Here is a 22,971-nt window from a genome sequence, read left to right as displayed (position 1 = left end):
CTCCAATACTTTGGCCACCTCATGCAAAGTGTTGACTCATTGGAAAAGACCCTGATGCTGGGAGGGATTGGGGGCAGGAGGAGAAGGGGACGAGAGAGGATGAGATGGCTGGATGGCATCACCGACTCAATGGGCATGAGTTTGAGTAAACTCCGGGAGTTGGTGATGGACAGGGAGGCCTGGCGTGCTGCGATTCATGGGGTCACAAAGAGTCGGACGCGACTGAGCGACTGAACTGAACTGAACTGAAGGCGTGGGAAACAATCAACACCAAGGACATGGATAAAAGGGAGAGCAGGAGGATGAGAGTCAAGGGCTTGGAACAGAGTCCCAAGGGAGCTCTAACATTTAATGCTGAGGAGGACTTGCCTGCAAAGGAAGCAAAAACAGATTAGCAAGGAGATTAGGGAAGGAAGCTTGGTATCAGGGAAACCAAGGAAAGAAAGCATTCAAAGAGAGAGCGGGGAATTCCTCGGTGGTCCAGCGGTTAGAACTCTGTGTTTTCACTGCCAAGAGTGAAGGTTCATCCTCTGGTTGGGGAACTAAGATCCTGCAAGCCTTGCAATGTGGCCAAGAAAAAAAAGAGAGAGAGAGAGTGACCAGCTGTGTCCAGGGTAGCTGAGAGATCAAGGAAGGTTGGAGCTGCACAATGCCCATTGGATTTATCAACATCATCAGTGACCTTACTGGGAATCTGTTCTGCTGAGTAATGGGGAGAGGGGACACAGCCTGGAACTGGGTGAAATGTGAACAGAAGGTGGGGTTATGGAATCAGTGAGTGCAGGCAACTCTTCTGTGAAGTTTGCTGTGAAAGAAGAGAGACTGGGCAGGAGGCAGGAGGTCCAAGAGGATGAAAGAATCAATGGAGCTTTTTTTTTTTAAGATGGAGGAGACTTACTGAAAACTTGAAAAAAATATTTGGGGGCACCTTCTCACCCTTCACCCACCCCTCAGTCTTCCTGAGACCCTAGTGAAACAGGATTGATCCAAGGCAAACACTGATTTCCTGAACTCCCAAAGCCTCTGCCCTTGGTGCTACCAGCTTGTGAAGGGAAAGGAATTTTCCTTCGGTTTTCCCATACCCCAGGCTCCCCTTTCCTCTTCCAAATCTCATTAGGAAGTCAAATTAGGAAGCCTACACGCAGCCAAGTTTTGCTTTGCAGAAACAGCCCTGCCCCTCCTTGTGAGCCTGCTCGATTGAGGTTAATGGGATTCCAGCCTCCCTCGGGCCAGTGGAAAGCTGGGGTGACCTACTTTGTGAGGTCCTGCCCGGTGAAACTGACTTGTTTTTCAATGATCTTCATCTTTATCCCCAGGACCACTTCTCAAAGGATAGCCATGAATGAACAAATTAGCTGCTGACTTGTTTAGCTCAATAAATCAAGCTGCAGCTCCAACAGCCCAGAGCACAGGTAGAAACAGGAAAGACAAATTCTGAGCAAAATGCATATCGTTCACGAGTTCCTCCAGTGGCGGAGTAGAAAATGCCCAGCTTTCCTACCAATTAATGCTGAATTTTCACCACCCAGTTCCTCCAGGTTAATCTGTTAGGAATTACTGAATCTTTTAAAGATAAGTTTTATTCCCTTTCTTATAATGCATCCTGTAAATCATCCCCTTAATTGTTCCCAGCCATTCTGTTTAATTAACATGTGTTTAGACAGATCTGTTTGTGAGAAAAATGAGAGGTTAAATAGAGACATGGTCATCACACTTTCCAAAAATCATGCCTCTGGAGGGTCTGTGCCCCCTTACTCATTTCAGTCGTGGTTCCCAGGGGGCCAGACGCATCTTCTTCTCAGACCTGGAAGTTTCAGAGCCCTCCAGTCTCCTGGAGAACCTGCCCAAGTCCATTGATTTCCTCAGGATTGTTAAAAAAAAGACTGGCTTTGAATCTGAGAAGCCAACAGTAGATCTAAATGGGCCAGATGGACCTGGAGCCCTAGATGCCTCCAGGTTATAAACAGTTTTCAAAGGTAGAAACCTCACTGAAACATTTCTCCACCCACACAGAACTTCAACTTAGTGAATGACTCCGGCGCCATCTAGTGTCAAGATTGAGTTTCTGCAACTTTGAAAGCTCTGTACTGGAGATCATTTGAAATGAACAGAAGGGACAAAAAATGCGACTTGAGTCTCACTGATTGTTTTTGTTCAGTCACTAAGTCTGGTCCAACTCTTTGCGACCCCATGGACTGCAGCACTCCAGGATCCTCTGTCCTTCACTGTCTCCTGGAGTTTGTTCAAATTCGTGTCCATTGAGTTGGTGATGCTATCTATCTCATCCTCTGCCGCTCCGTTCTCCTCCTGCCTTCAATCTTTCTCAGCATCATGGTCTTTTCCAATAAGTCAGCTCTTTGCATCAGGTGGCCAAGTATCAAAGCTTCAGTTTCAGCAACAGTCCTTCCAATGAATATTCAAGGTTGATTTCCTTTAGGATTGACTGGTTTGATCTCCTTGAATCCAAGGGACTCTCAGGAGTCTTCTCCAGCACCACAGGTCGAAAGCATCAGTTCTTCGTCGAGAGTCTAAATGATACAGATCCATAACTTAGATTAGTATAGTAAGTCTCTAGAAAGACCATAACAATCCTTAATTGGCTCTTTTCTTTTGTCGTGTTTTTGAAAGTTTTGTTTAGAAAAGCTGAATGAGAAGGAAATCTGCATTTACCAAGTCATAGTAGAATGCCAGTCATGATGATGAGCAGTTTCCTCACTAACAGCCCTGGGGTGGGTCTGAGGGTGTTCCCATTTTGCAGATTAGTAACTGCAAAGTGAGCTGAAGTCAAAGCTGCTGCCATATCCGGCAGTTTCTTCCAGTCCCCTCTGTCCCTCCCCACACCATGCTGCCTCTCTGAATGTAAAAAGACAAAACATATCTCCATGCCTTCATTTTGTTTTCATTTTTCTGGTATGAATTATCTGTTTATAACTTTAATTTACTTATTAGAATCATCAGGCTTTGTTTTTACAGATTTAGACTAGCTCTGTACATACTATGCTCATGTTTAGTGGCTCAGTCATGTCTGACTCTTTGCGACCCCATGGACTGTAGCCCGCCAGGCTCCTCTGTCCATGGAATTCTCCAGGCAAGAATACTGGAGTGGGTTGCCATTCCCCTCTCCAGGGGACCTTCCCGACCCAGGGATCAAACCCACATCTCCTGCACTGGCAGGCAGGTTCTTTACCATTGCACCACCTGGGAAGTGTGTACGTACTATAGATATTAATATTTGTCAGTCACACTAGAGGGAGACATTTTTTGCCAGCACATCATTCTTCAGTTCTATTCCAATACTGTTGTTTCCATTATGTAGATGTTTTTAATTGGTATATTATTCAATTAGTTACTTTTGTGATTTCTTTTATAGTTTCAAAGCTGAAAAAAAAATTGTTTCTCTAACAGATCAGAACACTTCTTTCCTATGATCTGGTTGTTTTCTACTTAACCCTGAGTTTTTGCTGTTTGGGGGAATTTGATGTGTGTGATATTAGATGTAAATCCTACATATTTTTAAACTGCAATTAAGTTATCCCAACCCCATTTGCTGCACGATCTTTCCTCTCCCTCAGTTGTGTATGAGTCCTTATCTAAAGTTTCTGGAATCTTCACACTGGGTCACTGATTTATATTTCTGTTTTTCTATTTTATATTTAGATTTCATTTATTTATTTTTGGCTGCGCTGTGTCTCTGTTGCTGCACGCAGCCTTTCTCTGTTCGCAGTGAGCAGGCTTCTCACTGCGGTGGCTTCTCCTGTTACGGAGAACAGGCTCTCGGGTCCACGGGCTCTGTAGTTGTGGCACACAGGCATGAGGAATCTTCCCGGACCAGAGATAGAACTTGTGCCCCTTACACTGGCAGGCAGATTCTTAACCACTGGACCACCAGGGAAGTCTTTATTCTCCTGAATATTACACCATTTTAATTATCATGCTTTATAATATATTCTAATACATAGTATGGCCAGGACAACTCTCTTTGCCAGAAAAGTGATAAAAAATTTAAATCCCAGATAGAAAAATAAGACCAAATTAACAAAACACTATGTATGGGAAGACATGAAATATAAGAAAAGATGAATAAGAATTTTTATTATGAATTAAAGAATTCCAATCATATCTAGCATTTCCTAAAGAAAACTCACATATATTTTTATTATTTCATTACTTTAAACAGCACTTTTAATTATAAAAGTAATAAATACTTTGAGGTAATTTTCAAATTAGATCTGAAGGCCAAAGCAAGTACAAAAGCTCTATATTCATTTCCTAGATTAACTCATTTATTTAAAAAAACACTTGAGGAGAACCTACTGCATGCCAGGTTCTAGAGCAGGCCCTGGGACACAGCGGTAAACAGGACAGAAATGGCCCCTACTCTTTTGGAACCTAACAGAACAGAGAGAAATTAAAGAAGAAACTCCGAGGAAAGAGTGCGTTCAACATGCTCTGGGAAGGTACACCTAAGCAATTCAAGGTGAGGACAGGAAACATTTCCTCCAGAGCATGTCAGGTAAGCAGAATGTAACTGAAGATATTAGAAAACCATTCCCAGACTTTTAGACATTCAAATTTACCATATTACTCAATTACCATATTACTGGGTGTTTCGTGCAGGGATTGGTTGCCCCAGAACTTCCTATCCCTTGAAACTTACCAAGGTCTGGAGGATACCTCACTCAGGTTACAGATCTGGCCAAACGGCACTAGCAGGAAATGATTTGTATACACCTTGTACAAAGCAGAAGGTTCTCAGATGGTTACATCCTTTAGTTGGGCAGAGTGTCAGGGTGGTGTGTCGGGTGAGGTTTGGTTTGTGTTGGTTTGGTTTCTCCAGCTCTGGATTTCTGGGCAGAGCTGTTTTGGTCCTCTGGGGGCTGTCATGAGATAGTGTCACCCATGGGGTACAGGATATGAAAGACTCACCTGATCCACAACCACATGCTCAGGGAGATGGGAAGGTAACAGGTGTAGTGGTTGGTCGCTATGAAAATGGAAGAGGAGCCTCCCTCCGAGGCACTGCTGGACTCCCGAGGGGTCGAGATCCAAGCAGTCCCACTTTGCCCACATGCCCATGCTCTCTGCCAGCCAGACCCCAGACCGTGTCCTGTTAATCCCTAAATGAACAATACCACAGCTCCCCAGACTGCAATTCTTGTAGAAACCAAGTCTTTAAAGAAGCTGCTCAAAGCAATGACCTACATGCCAGAGAATGCACGCATGGGGAAAGGAAATGAGGTCCCCAATCTGTGCCTAACTAAACAGCCGACTGTGTAAGTGCGGCTTCAGCAGTCTAAAGGCTCCCTAACATTGCATCTCCTTTGAGCCTCACAGCATCACGGCAGGTGGGTAATGTCACAGGAGGAAACCGAGGCTAGAAGAGTGAGTGAGTTAATCTAGTAAGTAGTGGAGCTCATCATCACACATCCACTTGTTCAGCTGGCCCACTGGACAACTGGTACTGGGATTCTTGCCCTCAAGGGGCTCCTAGGCTAGTGGGGGCGAGCAAACAGTGAGGAAGATATTGCAACCAAAGGGTGCAGCCGAGACCCGGCTCAGTGCAGGCATCAGAACAGCTCCTGGAAGAGGTTACTCAGAACCTGAGCTTGGAAGATGAGTAGACCGCTGAGTCTCAAATTTGAGGCACATTAGAATCACTGAGAGGATTATTAAAACAAAATGCTGGGTCCTACCCTCCCCCCTCCCCAGATTCTCTAAGTAAATCTGGGGTGAGGCCCAGTTATTTGCATTTCCAACAAGTTCCAACGCCGACGCTGCTGGTCCCAGACCACGCTCTGGGGAGGAGGTCCACCTCCTCAAAGCTCCACCGAAGAGGAGCTTTTCCAGCACAGGCAAGGGCACGTGGGACCCGATGCCAAAGCCAGGCTCAGGCCAGGCTCTTCCTCCACTCCGGTGCCTCCCCTCAACCTAGACTGGCATCAGGCTAAAATGTGAAGTGCATTCAGGAAGGCCTCCCTCCCCTGGCCTCTATTTCCTGGTCTCCATCTGACCCTTCAATGCTGCTTCACTCAGTAACATTTTGTCAGGTGCCAGGCACTGGGCTAAGGACCAGCTGTGAGTTTTCATTAAACACTCACAATAACCCTTTGGGGTAGATGTTAGGGGGAATCCCCATTCTGTAGACTGGGACACTGAGGCACAGAAAGGTTTGGTCATTTCAAGGATACACAGCTCTAAGAGGTGGTGTGGGGTGTGCACCCAGGTTTCCCGCCTGCTCTGCTCATGGTCTGATCCCATCCAGCTTGCCCAAAGGGACCCAGTTCCACCGAGCCCAGCCAGGCCTGGAGTCCGCTTTCAGGGGACAGGTGAGAGCAGCCAGAAGCAGCTGGTCCCAAACAGAGCAGCAGAGGGACGCCCCAAACAGCTGCCAGCCGGACTGAATAGACGAGCTGGTCCCCAGCCAAGGATTCCCCACGATCAGCAGCCTGGGAGGCAAGGGAGAGTCAGGCAGAGCTGCCTTCACACCGTGGCCTCACCAGCTGCGTCTCTGAGCTCATTAACTTCTGTTTGCCTTCTTTTCTACAAAATGAGATAATAAATCCCAACCCCACAGGAGTGTCATGAGGGGAAAATAAAGCAGCGTAGCTGTGCCACCAAGTGTGCGCCGAGTGAGCGCAGCTCTCCCACCACGCTTCTTGGGCTCATCCAGCTCTGGTCGCTCCTAGGACACCTTCTTGGGAACATGAAGGGGATGGTGGTTGAAGAAATGCCTCTCATGGCTTGGGGGTTGTCAGCCAAAGGTTTTTGGCTCTATAGCTGGGTCCTTGCTCACCCACTGGAGGAAACGGCCTGGGGACCAGCTGTGAGGTGATGGGTGAGCTCTGGTGCCAGGGCAGCGCCCTGCTCTAAGCAGCCTCTGGAGGGCAATGAGGTAACAGGCTGGGGAGATGCCCCCTTGATGGCACAACGTAGCTCTAGAGAGTGAAAGTAGAGGGAACTTAGAAACAGATGATGAAAAGAACGCAGACCTCGAACTGAGATTGACTTGGGTTGTGGTCTCTGTTCTGCCACTTTACGACTTTGGCCAGGTCACATAACAAAACCCTCTGAGCCTCGGCTTTCCCATCCATAAGTTGGAGTCAATAATCCTTACCCCAGGTCTGCTCTGAGGCATCACTGAGAATGTCTAAGGAAAGGCTTGGGGCATCATTATGCAGTTTTCACCTGCCACGTTCACCACACATCCAGTGCAGCTGGGTGCACATGCAGCTTATAGTATTTGTTCATTCATTTATTCAGAAACATCGGTTGAGCATCTACACTGTGCCAGGCACTGAAAATAAAGCCATGAGGAAGGCAGACAGGATCCCTGCTATCCCAGAGCTTACACTCCAAAAAGAATGACAGTCAATAAACAGCTAAACAAATAAAATAGTAGTTAAGTGCTGAAGACACATTAAAACTGGATAGGGCAGTAGCATATGGTTCCCTCCATGTGTGGCCAGTGGATGGGCTCAGAGAGAAACCAGCAATGGCCAAAGATGGAAACCAAGAATCCCCCTTCTCTCTCTCCCTCTCATCCTTTAGCCATTGTCTGCCCAGACGTCCCTCAGAGCGTTCACTCCCAGGGCCCCAAAGGTAATGGTCTCCACATTTGTTTCCAGGAGAGCAGCACCCTCAGCTGAATTTTCAGTGGACAGGACGCGCCACTTGATGTCCTTCCTGACCATGATGGGCCCCAGCCCCGACTGGAACGTGGGCCTGTCTGCAGAGGATCTGTGCACCAAAGAGTGCGGCTGGGTCCAGAAGCTGGTGCAGGACCTGATTCCCTGGGATGCGGGCACCGACAGCGGGGTGACCTATGAGGTGTGTGCGTGCCTGGAGTGGTGAGTGACATACCTTCCTGAGCGCCTGCTCCCTGCCCGGCCCTGTTCTGGGGGCCCTGGTCTCGGAGGTGAGGCTGGGTCATTCTCTGAGCCAGACGAACTCACGGTCCAGCAGGGGAGCCCAGCAGGGTCCCATCATCATGTACTCACAAGCTGTGTGATGCGGGCTCTGGGAAGTGCCTGTCCAGATGGTCAGGACACAGGGAGGGGGTCTGCTAAAGAGAGTTCAGAGATAAGTGAAGGAATGGCAGGCAACAGGCACAGAGGCTGAGAGAGAGAGAGAAGGGGGAACAGAAGGAAGATGATGTTCATTAAGCTGGACCAGATTCCCAAGGCTTCCAGACGGCCAGGCTAAGGAGTTTGGATTCTCCCATGAATGTCAATATTTTTCAGAGACGGCCAGCACACCAACTGCATCAAAATCTGGAGCCATCAGAAAACTAGGGGTAGAACAATATAGAACAGATGTTGGTAAACTGTGGTGTGGAGCTAAACCTGGAGCTTTGGAATCCGGCCTCCACATTTTGATCCCATGTTGTCTGGGGCTGCTTTCTCACAACAACTGAGTTGACTCATTGCAACAGACACGGCGTGGCCCACGAAGCCAGAAATATTTACCACCTGACCCTCCACAGACAAACATTCACCAATGCCTGGTCTAGGAGGAAGAACTCCGAATTCAGACCAGCCTGGTTCAGCTATATTCTAGCTGGAAATGGCTCTCTGAAACTTGGCATCTTCATCTGGGATTAATCCTACTGTGTACACAGGAGAATTTGAAAGTATAGGTCTACAAATGTCCATGCATAACACATGGCATGAACCAAATTCTATAAATAACAGTTGTACTTGTTCCTATCAAGGTTTTTGTTCTGATCATATATCAAATTGTTAATTTCCCACTCTGTGTATTTTTTCCATTGCAGTCACCCAACAAGCCCACAATTCCCCAGGAGAAAATCCGACCCCTGACCAGTCTGGACCATCCTCAGAGTCCTTTTTATGATCCAGAGGGTGGATCCATCACTCAAGTAGCCAGAGTGGTCATCGAGAGAATAGCCCGGAAGGTACTGGGTTACAGCTCACCCTGGCACAGACCCCTCCCATCAGGAGACTAGACCCCTTTCTGCTCTAGAATCATGGGGTCCCTGGGATATTTAGGACGTGGAATTCCTGGGCCTCTCAGAGTTTCTAGACGCAAATTATTCCTATGATATAAATAAGCAAAATGAACATGGAGGAATGATGTGACCAAATGATTTACTCCAGGTAACTAGTCTTCATGGTAAGTGCCATGATCAATTACTAATGTCTGCCATGGGCTTCCCTGGTGGCTCAGTCGGTGAAGAATCCGCCTGCAACGCGGGAGGCGTGGGTTCGATCCTTGGGTTGAGAAGATTCCCCTGGAGGAGGGCATGGCAACCCATTCCAGTGTTTTTTGCCTGGAGAATCCCTGTGGACAGAGGAGCCTGGCGGGCTATAGTCCAAAGGGTGCAGAGCCAGACACGACCGAGCGACTGAGCACAGCTCACAGCCATGGGTCAGAAAGTGGGAAGTTGTGGCTTTACTGCCATTTCTTTTTTCAGTCAGATTGTAAAAGTTGGCCCACAAGTCTGCCATGGCCTGGGATTTGTATACAGGGTGGGCATTCAATTTTATATCCTCCCTCAGCTTTCTCCCATACAGTCCACTCTTTAATGAGAGCCCTCCAACTAAAATTCCTTTTGCAGGGGGAACAGTGCAATATTGTACCCGACAATGTCGACGATATTGTAGCAGACCTGGCTCCAGAAGAGAAAGATGAAGGTAAGCTGCCTTCCTTTATTGCAGGTGGCAACATAAATTGGGAATAAAATGTAAACTATCTTTGGGGAAAGCAATTTGCTAACATATTTTTAAAGCCACAGAAAAACCCTTCGACTTGGTGATCCCTTTTTTAAGAAAGAATTTTGCTTGGGAGATAATCAAAGTAAGGCCAAGGCTAGGCAGAAAGTATCAGGGAAATGGCGAAGGCTTGACCCTAGAATATGAATTCAACAGTATCAGGCCTTTAAAGTGTCATGTAAATGGCATCCGCATCAGCTTCATGGGCCTCAGATGACTCTCTGCTATGATTCTCACACTAGCCTGTGAGGCAGGAGTGGGTCCAATCACTTCTGCAGCAGGAAAGTCAGCCCAGACTAGAATCAGGAGGCAGTGGCCGAGCCCTGGCTTCAGCTCAGGGTATCTCACAGCATCTGGAGCTGAACGAGCTGGGCACTCCTTCCTGGGTGAGAAGCCCACCTCTCCATGTTTCCTCAACTGTAAGACGGGGATGATAACAGAGCCTGCCTCCTAAGGCGCTGTGGTAAGGAACTGATGGGACGAATGAAGTTCTTAGAATGAAGCTGGCACACAGCGAGTGCTCAGTGAACACTGGCCATCCTTATTCTCATCATGACACTGTGTGTGGGATCCTGGGAAGGTGAGCAACAACACAGAAAAAACCTATGCATCCCCAAATTGCCCATGACATGCCTGCACCTGTGTGGAAATGCTGTCTGCCAAAGTGAGGGCTGGTGTTTAGGTGTTGAGGAGAAGGGACAGTAGGAGAATCTTTCCTGACTATGAGGTTACTTCGACTTGTATTAGTGGGATGCCATAGTATCATGTTTGAAAGGAAGTGAACGGCTGCTTGCATCCCAGGAGTACCCCACCTCCCCGAGGCTGGTCGGCCAGCAGGGATTTTCTTGTCCCCACGTGAACCTGTCCAGGGGGAGGGCCAGTCACAGCTCCGACAGGCTCTCAGGGAAAACACCTCACATACTTTTCCCAGATGACACCCCCGAAACCTGCATCTACTCCAACTGGTCCCCGTGGTCCGCCTGCAGCTCCTCCACCTGCGACAAAGGCAAGAGGATGCGGCAGCGCATGCTGAAGGCGCAGCTGGACCTCAGCGTCCCCTGCCCCGACACCCAGGACTTCCAGCCTTGCATGGGCCCGGGCTGCAGTGACGAAGGTGAGGAGGTGCCCCACCAGCGCGGCTGACAGCAGTTCAGGGAGGGAGGGTCCCCCCGGCCATGCCGGCGTCTCCTACCTGATCAGGTGGTGCCCCCGGTGGACACCGGGACCCCGATTAGATTGTCAGTGGGGACTGAAGGCCTAGGGCGACCCTCGTCTCCAACAGTGTCTTGAGGGCCATGAACACAGATGTCTTAGGACATGAAAAGAATTCTTAAGATTGACTGACCACCCCCAACCATGCAAGAAAACAGACACAAGACAGATTACAGATAGTAAGCTGCCTGTTTCTGGACCTTGCCTCCAATTTCTTTTTAAGAAGCAGGTGAACATGTTGGCCAAGACTGAACCTAGATCCTTGCCCTAATTCTGTGTTATCCATGCATGGCCTGCCTCAGCCCAGGTCAGAGCCCTCACTTCCTTGCGTCAGGGCCTTTGGACTGATCGCAGCAGTTCTTCCCTTGTAACCGGTCAAAGGTCAGGCTTTAAAAAGTCAGGCTTGAACTACACGCCTGTACCACCCACGTCATGCTGGCTGAAGCTACGACGTGTGCTGATTGCTGTGCAATCACTTTCCAAGGTACAATCCTCTCTCTGCCTGAACAGATCTGGACTCTGTGCTCTGATCTTAACTGTCTCGGAGGCGCAGTGAGGCAGTAAGAAGGGATGGGTAGGCTGGGCTGGTTTATGGAAGGAAGAAAACCACTTCCAAGCTGAGGATAACTGAAGAGACCTTACTGCCCCCTGGCAGGTCATTCACTTTCTGGCTCTTCCTGGGGCATGGTCTTAAACAACCTCTCCTGGATGCACTGCACAGTGGCTTATGGCTGGCTGTGCCCGGGACGAGGCATTTCAGAGGGGAGTGAACCCTGCATGCACAGGCAGGGTGCAAGTTGTGACAGCCCTAGCAATGCTGGAGGCACTTTCTCGTTCTTGGGGTTGAGGATGGCGGCGATGGGCAGATGGTCTGAGGCTTACAGCGGGAGCTGAGGTCTTAAAACCATCACCTCCAGAGGGGAGGAATCCTGGTGGCTCCGAGGTGGTAATGATAGTTCTGAAAATGGCTGGGCTACGCCTGTTGTTGTTTGGTGGTATACAGCAGCAAATTTACCAACTATTTTTAATTGTACCGGTGGGTGGTGTTACATATACACACACACAATCATGCAACCATCACCGCCCTCCATCTCCAGAACTCTATCTCACAAAACAAACTCTAGACCTATTAAACACCAACTCTCCAGCCCCCTGGCAACCATCATTCTGCTTTTAAAGAACTGAATATTCTAGGTATGTCATATAAGTGGAATCATACAGTATTTGTCTTTGACTGGTTTATTTCATTCAGCATAAGGTCCTTAGGTTCATCCTTGTTGGGTCAGAATTCCCCTGGGTCTAACGTGGGTTCCAGCTGTCTCCCAGCAGCACTGTCCAAGGTTCAGTAACAACATGCAGCCTTCACTCCTGTGTACCTGTGACTGTGGGTGTGTGCAAGCTGGCCTCACGCTGAGATTTCCATCCTTCTTTCTAGCTTCATCTCTCAGTGCCACACGCAACACACTCTGGACAGGTTGTTGCAAGAGCTAGTCCCTTCACCTTAAATACCGATATTCTCCACCCAACCAAAGGGCCCTCAGAGGTGCCCTCCTGTGTGAAATCTACCCCAGAACTTGAAGGAGCTTCTCCCCTTCCAATTCCCTGGGCTTACATCTGCTGTCATATTTTCAATACCTAGAATTATTGCCAGTTTATGTGCCCATCTCTTTCTGGAGAAGATGAAAATCCATACTATACACATCTTTTTAACCTCAGTCACCACATACCACTAAGCAGTCAGTAAATTTCAATTGACACGAGTAAATGGATGGGTGGATGACTTCATATCCCTCATCCTTTTTCAGAACAAGCATATATCACCCTCTTATCCATCCAAACATCTTTCAAATGTATTGTCAACTAAAGGAGTAATCCCCAGTGCTCCATGCACCTGGAGAAAGTCATTTCCTTTAAAGAACAATTCCTGGTTTTAAAATGTGTGCCCTTTACGTTGGCTTCCATCCTCAGTTGCCCAAATCCCCCTGAATGCCGGCTGACCATGTAGATTTCTGCCCTTGGGGGAGCTTGCTGGGTCGGTCGCGCGAGTCCCAGCAGTGTGCCCCCGGGGCTGCAGCGTCCGCTCCGTGTTGCAGACGGCTCCACGTGCACCATGTCCGAGTGGATCACCTGGTCGCCCTGCAGCATCTCCTGCGGCACCGGCATGCGGTCCCGGGAGAGGTACGTGAAGCAGTTTCCGGAGGACGGCTCCGTGTGCACGCTGCCCACCGAGGAGACGGAGAAATGCACGGTCAACGAAGAGTGCTGTGAGTGGGGCGCCGGGCGGGGCGGGGCGAGGTCTCAGGGGCTGAGGCCGCTGACACCACCCCGCCGGGCTCCCAGCTCCCAGCAGCTGCCTGACGACCGAGTGGGGCGAGTGGGACGAGTGCAGCGCCACCTGCGGGATGGGCATGAAGAAGCGGCATCGCATGGTCAAGATGAGCCCCGCGGACGGCTCCATGTGCAAGGCTGAGACATCTCAGGCAGAGAAGTGCATGATGCCTGAGTGCCGTGAGTGGGCGTGGGCGTGGGGGCGATGGGGGAGAAGATGGAGGCTCCCAGCATTGTGTACCGCCGTCAAGGCTGCGCAGGTGCAGGGGGAAATACAGGCCCCCATCCTGGCAGGGCACTTCCCCTGTAAGATGAAAGCTATAGGTGTGTGGACATCACCCAGACCCACAGAGAGTGACCTCCTTTGAAGGAGCAATGCTGAGGAGGCAAGCTGGTGGCCTCTAGATAGCATTCACCTGTAACTATGTTTTTATAGGACCCCAGAGTATCTTTTCCAGGGGTTATACATGTAGACAGGTTGTACATCCCTGAGGTCATCAGAGACCCCTTCATTCTTGTTCTGTTAGACTTGCCTGTGGCCCCATAAAGCAATACATCTGCTCTACACACAAATGTCGTAGGCCTACACATCACTACAGAGATGTACACACACACTCAAGTACATTCTAGGGATTTCAGCACCCAAGTGTCCAAAAACATCATTGAGCCCATATTTTACCGCATGGTTCTTTGGGCATGTGGGATGTTTGTCTCTAGTAAGACCCTATTTCAGACCCTCAGGGCGTTTCAAGTGGGGAAGTGTGTATTTGTATAACCGAGCCACATTATGAGCACCAGCTGGGCCAGGGGAGATGCAGGAGAATGACAAGAACAGTTGGTGGTTTGCTGAGCCACTCCTGGCTCCATAAACGTCACTTGGGTTATCTATCTAAACCCACTGGTCAATTTCACTTTACTCAAGGGGCCCGAGTGGGGGGCAAAGGGAGCCTGTTCTCAGCGGCAAACCCGGCTCTTGGTCTAGACACCATCCCATGCTTGCTGTCCCTGTGGTCCGAGTGGAGCGACTGCAGCGTGACCTGTGGGAAGGGCATGCGGACCCGCCAGCGGATGCTCAAGTCTCTGGCCGAACTCGGGGACTGTAACGAGGAGCTGGAGCAGGTGGAGAAGTGCATGCTGCCTGAATGCCGTAAGTCCTGGCGCTCCTGGGAGCTGCCTCTCCTCCTCTTAGCCAGCCTAGGTCCTGCAGTATGACTGCTGGCTGGGGAATCTCACTACTGTCTACGAGACACCCAAACTGCTAAGCCTAAACAGGAGACTTAGATGGAAAATGGCACAGGTTCAATAAAACTTAATTTTGTAGTTCCCCACTCACCCCCCTCCCCCAATTTAGAGGCCAGTCTGACCCATGGGTTTTCCAAGTTTTTAAATTCTATTCCTCCCCACCCGTGACCATTTTATTGACCCATGACCAGAAGATGGACATTAAACCAGTGGTTCCCTGATATGAAAACAGGCCAGCAAGTAGAGCCCTCCCTCAAAAGTCCCATACCCACCCTCATCTGTTCTCAAGTCTCTATGACCAACTCAATTTATTATCTAAGGAGAGAGCCCATTTTTCTGGTTAGTCTTCCCAGAGAACTTCTCTTCAGGTGATGGAAAGTCAGACTCGTTTGCTAGGATCTGTTTTTCTGGCTTCCTTTGAAATGCACTTGCAGCCTCTGTGCTTCCTCTCCCTGCAATTACTCAGGCTGCCTGTCCCTTACTGGCTATATAAATCTCAGCACATTATTTAGCAACCCTCTCCCTCATCTGCTCTGAGACTTAAACCATATAACTAGTACAAAGTGCTGAGCCCACCAAGGAAGTGTGAGCCTCCACTGCTGCTGCTGCTGCTAAGTCGCTTCAGTCGTGTCCGACTCTGTGTGACCCCATAGACGGCAGCCCACCAGGCTCCCCCGTCCCTGGGATTCTCCAGGCAAGAACACTGGAGTGGGTTGCCATTTCCTTCTCCAATGCATGGAAGTGAAAAGTGAAAGTGAAGTTGCTCAGTCGTGTCTGACTCTTCGTGACCCATGGACTGCAGCCTACCAGGCTCCTCCGTCCATGGGATCTTCCAGGCAAGAGTACTGGAGTGGGGTGCCATTGCCCTCTCCGGTGAGCCTCCACTAATGTTACATATTACAGTTTCTGGGCGGTTTTAACTAAAGTCATGTGTGGAGATGACCTAACCATCCAATTAAAGCCTCGGGCTTTTACTAAGATCGACCCCGAGTTCTACACAGTTCATTGGAGCTGGGGTTCTGGAATCTTCTGAGATGCTGTTACCAACTTAAACAAAACTCTATATCCACAGGGCCCAGTGAATGGAAGGAGAAGAGAGAACATTTATGGAACACTCACTGTAGGCCAGGAACTGGGCTGAGAGTATTACTTCACTCAATCCTCACAGTCCAACAAGAAAAATATCGTTATCCCCATGTTGTAGATGGGAAAGCTGCCGGAGCTCCCACAGGGAGAGAAGGGCAGACCATGAACAAAATGAGTTCTTCCTAGATGCAGCCAGCCTGGCCCCCACTTTGCAGAGGCAGTGCAGTTTGGGATCATCTGCCTCCCTAGAAGACATCCTGAGAATCACTCAGAGGTGTTAGCTTTCCTCCACGTGTGTGAGATGCTGGCTTAATGAAAATTGGCTGGATCTTTTATCATGATAAGCCATGACACCACTTGCTCCTTCCTTCTTCCCTACTGAATTTCCTGTTTCTGACTCCTGTGTGTTTTGACGATCACCATATATAAGACCCAGGATGATGTGAGAACAAGAGACTCTGCCTGGCTCTTACTACAAAAGTCACAGTGTCCTTAGTATTATTAGCCCATGGGGGTAAATGGCACCAGTGAGCTGTGCCTTCCCACAGGGAATCAGGGTCCTTGGCTGTGGAAAGCTTGTCTGGGCCACCTGAGGCTAATTTGACAACACTCTAGAAGCTTAGAGAGAGCAAAAGACTCCGAACTAATCTTCAAAGTCCCCTCAAAAGCCTTTTCAAATCATAAAGAGGGCACAGTATGTGGGTTTCAATTGGGGCACCAATTCTGCATCCATTGCTTACCAACCATGTGGGCTGGATAGTCAGTCTGTCTCCTAGAGCCTCAGTTTCTTCCTCTGTAAAAATGGGGTAACAGTATCTGCTTTGCATTTCCCAGAGGCTTGTGTCAAGATGTTCAAAGAAGAGTAAGTATCCAGATCTTGTTTCAGAGTGAGATACACTCATGCCCATCTGTGTCTTGCCAGCCATTGACTGTGAGCTCACAGAGTGGTCCCAATGGTCAGAATGTAACAAGTCATGTGGGAAAGGTCACATGATTCGAACCCGCATGATCCAAATGGAGCCCCAGTTTGGAGGCACACCCTGCCCAGAGACTGTACAGCGGAAAAAGTGCCGCATCCGGAAATGCCTCCGAAATCCATCCATCCAGAACCTGCGCTGGAGGGAGGCCCGAGAGAGTCGGAGGAGTGAACAGCTGAGGGAGGAGTCGGACGGGGACCAGTTTCCAGGTACTGCCAAGTGTGGGCTGGCGTTCAGGGAGATGTAAAAGAAGGGTGCTTCAAGGGATCAGGCGTTGTTATTGCAAAGGAACAGAGATACCCAAGAACAAGATACATTCAAGTGGTAAGTGGGCTCTAGAAGCACACACAGTATAGGGGGAGGCAGGAAACCAGGCCGCAGACAGAGGACAGGGACCAAACCAGGAAAGGTCTACGGGCTGCTGAGGACTCGATCCTGCAGGCGAAGGTTTTAAGTAACTGATTGACTTTTAACAGGCCTGTGTTGAGTGGTCTGGAGGTGGCAAAAACGGAAGCACAAAGACTGGTTTAAATTTTCTCTGTAAACGAGGAGAGAGCTTATGTGTGCTCCTCCTTCAGTATAACCTAAGGAGTTCCAAAACTAAAAAAAAAAAAAAAAAAAAAAATCCCACTTAGGGCTTCACTGTGAATAAGCTGGTCCCAGCCAAGAGCGCAGTATCAGCAAAACAATGAAACAATAGCTGGGAACAGCTTTTTGTCTAATATCATTTCCATAGTCTAATATAAATATAAAATCAACAGCAAGTAGTGTCACTAGCAAAACAAAAAAGCTGAGAAATGTGCATTAAAATGACGTATGACATAACCACATCTATTTAGAATGCATTCCAGTATCGAATGACAAACTTCAACAATGCAAAATCCGCAATCATTTTCACACCAACCTAATATAGACAGTGCTATGGAAGTTTTGTTTTTTTTTTTTTTTTCTAAATTACGATCTAACCTAATCTTGGGGTCAGGGATGTTTTCTTTGAGAAAGGAAAGTCTATTTACATGAGAAAAATAATCAATTATACCTGAGTTTACTTGATACTGGGGAAGCTAAGCAATTGGGAGAGCAAAGCATTAGAGGAAGTGGTTACTTGCTCCTTGGCTGGCTGCTGCATTAATGAGCCATCCAAAACAAATGAAATTTACAGGATTCTGTAGGGCAGTTACTTGGATTGACTTAGCTGGATGATTCCTGCGGGGTTTAGCTTAGGCTTATTTGAGTGGCTGCCATCGGTGGTGGCTCAGGTAGGGCTGGAAGGTCTAGAGTGGCCTCACCTGTGTTTCTGGGGCATCTGTCCACGTCGTCTCGCCAGCATAGCCTCGCTTGCTTACACTGTGGTGGAAAAGGTTCCCAAGGACTTTTTTTCAAGCCATGCTTGCTCGTGTTCCATCGGCCAAAAGCAAGTCATATAGACAAACCCAGATTCTAAGGGTGGAGGAGGAGACTCTGCTCCTTGATGGGGAAGAGCTGCAAAGTACTAATGGACCATTTTAACAGTCAATCACCTATAAGCTAACATATGTGATAAGAACTCAACAAATTACATACAAGATCAGAGAAGTCCAGACAACTACCTAGGTTTGACAGTTGTTTACTAGAGTTCAGTCTCCTTGTTCTTCCCGCTGTGTCTGCTGGCCTAACCAGGCCTTCTCGTGCTTTCAGGCTGCAGGATGCGCCCTTGGACAGCCTGGTCAGAATGCACCAAACTGTGCGGAGGAGGGATCCAGGAACGCTACATGACTGTGAAGAAGAGGTTCAAAAGCTCCCAGTTTACCAGCTGCAAAGACAAGAAGGAGATCAGAGCGTGCAATGTCCATCCATGTTAACCAGGGTACATGTGTCCCAGGGCTGCACTCTAGACCCCCAGAGGCACCAATGGCTGGATCGTTTGTTTGCTTGTTTGTTTAAGGCAGTTTAAATCGTGTACACTAGTTTTCATTTCTGCAGGGTGGTCCGCCCAGTAGTCCTGTGGATGCCTGGGCCACCCTTCTGTACACTTCTTGGTGGGCACAGACGGGGGTGGGGGGGCCTCCCTCGTCCTTAGCCGGCCCTCCTCCAGCACAAGTGAGTAGTGTCAGTCACCTGTGCAGAACAGAACGTGTCCCTCTCGAGCATCCACCTGGGCGGCAGGACAGAGACCCCGGCCTCCCCAACATGGAGAGGCAGCTGTGCCCACAGCTGACCCTGCGCGTCGGTGCCAGGGCGCAGCAGCGGGGAGACTTTCCTGACCGGGTGGGAATGAGAGCAGATCCCCCTCATTCTTGCCTGTAGCCTGCTTGCTCTTGCAGCAAACTACTGTTTGCTTATATCTTCTCATTTAGTGGAACTTTAGGGTCCCTTGTGGAGTTTCCTCAGTCATTGACAGTTCTTGGGGAAAACAGCTGGCAAACATGAAGAGAAGAACTGATGTTGGGTGGCTTTCCTTCTTTCACTGAGAAATTCTGAATCCAGTATCTCAACCCCTAATACTGGTTCCTGATACTCCAAAGGAAAGAAATTATGGCTGCTTTTTTAAAAAATATAACCAGTTCTTACACCTGAGGTACAACATACTGAGTCTAGAAATTATTATTCCCTTCTTTTGGGTTATTTTGGATATAATTCTCTTAGGAAGCCAGCCTTAGGAACCTTGTGATCCTAGATCCTTACTAGAACCACAGCAGCAAAACTGGCCTCTAGAGCAGTCCCAGGCTTGAGTTTTTCAAACCTTCCAACACAGACTTTTAAATCAGCAAACCAGTTTCTAACAAGAAAACCTTTTTTTCAGTTATGCAAACATTCTGCCGAGTTTGTCTGCAGCCCACCAAGCCATTCCTTCAACAAAAATACTATCTCAGAACTTAAAAGGGTTTTTATAGTCATAAAATTTTGTATGTAGAGAGAGAGTTTCAGAGACCAAGACAAATCCAGGGAGAAAGGAATGTCACAGAATCAAGTTAGCAGAAAAATCTGGTGGGAAGTCAAACTTACGTAAATCAGCCCTCCACACCAAGGGTCTGGTCCTCTGACACAACCATAGGGAGGGTTATGGTTTTCCGTCCCCTTCCAAACACAAGCACACCAAATTCAGGGAGACTGACTACCAAGGATTAGTGTTAAAGGACATTTTACCAGCTTAAGTCCATCAGCAGTTTCTACTCATTCATTTACTGTTAAAATTACTGTTCTGCTCCTGTTGCAGGCCTTCTTTATCGTGCTTAATCCAAATATGTACCATGGATGAGATGCATACAATGCTTTGAATACACTACTTTAAGAATTTGCATTAAATACATCAGGATATTCCAAACACAACATTATATATATATGCTACAGCCTTGAATCTGTACTGTTTTAACTACAAGAGAGACTATTCAATAAAAAACTCATTGGGTCTGTTCTTTTGTGTTTTAAACTAATTCAGTGTTCAGAAGGTTGGGTCTTTTTTTACAATTGTAGTCCATTTCAGTCATATTCAGTAAGAGATATGCCTTTTGCACCCTCATTCTAGAGGGACCACTATTCTCATTCCTGAGCTTTCTGGGGCTCTGAATTGTTCCCAACATTTTTTTTTTAATCCCTCAAGTGAATTGCTTTCTTCTCCCTTGTACAAAGCAGTACAAAATATAAAGAAATAAAGAGGTTTAATTTCTATTTGCACAAAAGAAAAAGCCCTGATATAGAATCTGCTTGCTTTTCCAACATTACTCTTAGCTATCTAAAAGTATCTTTCCTCCCAATCCATGAAAATCAAAGTTCCATATAGTGGCAATTCCTAAGTAACCTAAGGACAAGCCACCCTAGTATCTCATGTTCTTGTTTGGTCCCTATTTGGGTAAATTTTAATCCAAATTTTGGAGACTTAAAACCAGGCAACTGGTTAATGAATAAGAATGGGTAACATGTTTCTTGTTACATAAGTGTTAATTCTTTTTTGTTTGCAAGGGGAATTTATATGAAACGTCAAATCTCTTTCTTACCAAAATCTTGTGTTAGGTGGTTTATAGTTTTTCTGGTTAACCAATCTTTTGGAAATAAAGACTTTTTACTACAAAATAAAATTTGTTTGGACTTCCACTTGAGATAGTAAACATAAGACACCCAGTAAAAACTGCCATACAAAGAAGAGCTATAAATTGTGTGTATTTTTATCAAGGCCAAACCACTCAGGCTTCAATTTACATCCACATTTTAAAATGAAAACAAGATCAGAGATATATTCCCCAAAGAGACATGGGGTCACTCACCTGTCACCTTGACGATGCATTATTTGAAGATACTCTGTTGCAGCAAATAAAAATAAAGCCTGGGCTTCTTCAGACCCAGAACTGAAAAAATTTAAATGATGATGTGCTGGTTTTAATTTGGACTTTGTATATTAAGCATGTTTTAGACATAGTCAAGGTCTGTGTACTTCTTTCAGGAAGTAAGGACACACTATACATTCTCACATGACCACAATTCTCCAGAAACTTAATCCCGGTCAAGTCCACAGCTAAAACATCACGACACAAAAATCTGCAATGTCAAATTACTTATGTGGCCTAACAAACAGCCCGCATGTTTCAGTTTAAAGGAGTTAAATATTAAACTGTACTAGGACTGTACAGCTGGCCCCTTTCCCCTCAGAGTTAAATATTTATGTCCTTAAGAAATGGACAGTATAGTCCAAATAAGATTATAAACATAAATGTTCAATCTCCAATTACAACACAGCATCAAGGAAGACAGACATTCTACTCTTTGGTGCTATTAATTTTCATAACTGAATGATTTCATTTTTCATCTTACTCAAAATAGAATGAATGAAAATAAAATAGTCCTTTCTGGAAAAGAGATGCTGTAACAAACTATAAATAGCAGCTGAATGCTAACAAGCATGAAGATAATTTTTCAATTTAAATCCTTTGAAATCTGTGAGCAAAAGATCTATACTAAAATGTCAAATTTAAATAACGGCATCCTTGCTCTAGACACTGTCAAGTGTGCTCTGTCAGGCAGAGGAAGCAGCCTGGGTTCAAACCACTGTGTTATTTTACCTTTTCTGGCCTCAGGCTTGGTAACAAGCTCTCTTACACTAAAGGATTTCTCTGCCTACCTCCACAATTTGCCAGTTTCCATCTTGAGAGCGAGTCCTGATGGTATCCTGGCAGGAAGGTCGCTGAACACCAGTTTTACCCCACCAGTCCCTCGCTCCCTTGTACACCAAGAAATGCCTGCTTTGTGCTGAAGCTGGCTTGAGTTGTATTTCTATCACTTAGGACTGAAAATGTCCTGGAAAAAAAATACAGATGCAAAACTTTCACCCAGCTATCATCAGAGAAAAATGCAGTTCCAGACTTTTCACTCAACATAATGTCCTAACAGGAGATAGCATTCATTATCACTTTCTCATATTGCTCTAAATTCTTCATAAATCTCAGAATATGTCCTTATCTTCTTCCTGGTTTTACAACTTACTGGTAACAGTTCTTATATTTTAATGGTACTCCTATTTAAGGTAATAATTTTCATAGTTTAAGTGTTCTGTGTTTAGACAACTTACTTCAAATATTAAGAATTTTAAGCATTAGAAGGGAAAGGGAACAACATCTTATTCAAGACTACTGATTACAACACTGAGAGTTTAAGAGTCCCTTTTGGCTAGTGTAAGCATGTCACTCCTACGGGGTGATCTTAACCTGGAAGTTACCAAGCCATCTAAGAACTCGGATGGGCCACTCACGAAAAATCCCTGGGTCTCCTGCTCCCTCACACACTGCGTTAGTGCCACTCCGAGAGAGACTGCAGCCTTAAAACATCCACGAACTGACCATTACCATCTTACGATGAAAAACAAATTAAAAGCATTCAGAAGCTTTTAATTTGACATTGCCATAATAGCCCAGAGTATGATTATGTTTCTGACAGTTCATATTTCGTATTTAGTAAACTGTATCGTTCCGGGAAATGGAGATTTAAAAAAAAGAAAAAATTTTAACTGGCCCTTCACCTCAGTCTGAGAAGCACTGCACTACGCCATTGCCACTCATCACTCAGAAAGGAATGTCGCCTGCAAACCAGAAGCTTCTCAATCTCTCAAGGCTCACGTATGCAAATGGGAGTATCTACTTCCAACACTCTCATACTTACATGTCTATGACTGAGTGCCCTGCACTGGCTCATTTTCTTATTCCTCCAACATCCTGCCCTATCACCCTCTGCTTATGCCACAAAATTTGTCCGAATGGTAACCCTAGCTTCCTTCCTTCACTTCCTTTTCCTCCAATCACACTGCAACCAGATGACCAAAATGAATCTCTCAAACTCACCAGCAATCTCTAAACATGCACTGCTGCTCCTCATTCCCCAATCCTTGCGCAGCACCCAAAGCTCTTTACTACCCTAAACTTCCTTGACAA

The 22,971-nt window shown here is 47.0% G+C and overlaps 1 protein-coding gene across 1 annotated transcript in view; it reads left to right on the top strand.

The window, feature by feature from the left end:
* Positions 1-19,969, top strand: part of SPON1 (spondin 1) — a 301,240-nt gene extending 281,271 nt beyond the window's left edge. Inside the window, exons 8-16 of the mRNA XM_043481615.1 lie at positions 7,626-7,827; positions 8,774-8,914; positions 9,578-9,653; positions 10,663-10,845; positions 13,037-13,207; positions 13,284-13,451; positions 14,254-14,418; positions 16,522-16,785; positions 18,254-19,969. Coding sequence (XP_043337550.1) covers positions 7,626-7,827; positions 8,774-8,914; positions 9,578-9,653; positions 10,663-10,845; positions 13,037-13,207; positions 13,284-13,451; positions 14,254-14,418; positions 16,522-16,785; positions 18,254-18,417 — 1,534 coding nt within the window. The 3' untranslated portion in view covers positions 18,418-19,969. The remainder of the gene's footprint in view (positions 1-7,625; positions 7,828-8,773; positions 8,915-9,577; positions 9,654-10,662; positions 10,846-13,036; positions 13,208-13,283; positions 13,452-14,253; positions 14,419-16,521; positions 16,786-18,253) is intronic.
* The last annotated feature ends 3,002 nt before the right edge of the window (positions 19,970-22,971 follow it).

The sequence above is a fragment of the Cervus canadensis genome, chromosome 11, assembly GCF_019320065.1.
Source record: "Cervus canadensis isolate Bull #8, Minnesota chromosome 11, ASM1932006v1, whole genome shotgun sequence".
Lineage (NCBI taxonomy): Eukaryota > Metazoa > Chordata > Mammalia > Artiodactyla > Cervidae > Cervus > Cervus canadensis.
Note: the sequence above shows the minus strand (reverse complement) of the source record. Positions and strands in the feature narration are given on the sequence as shown.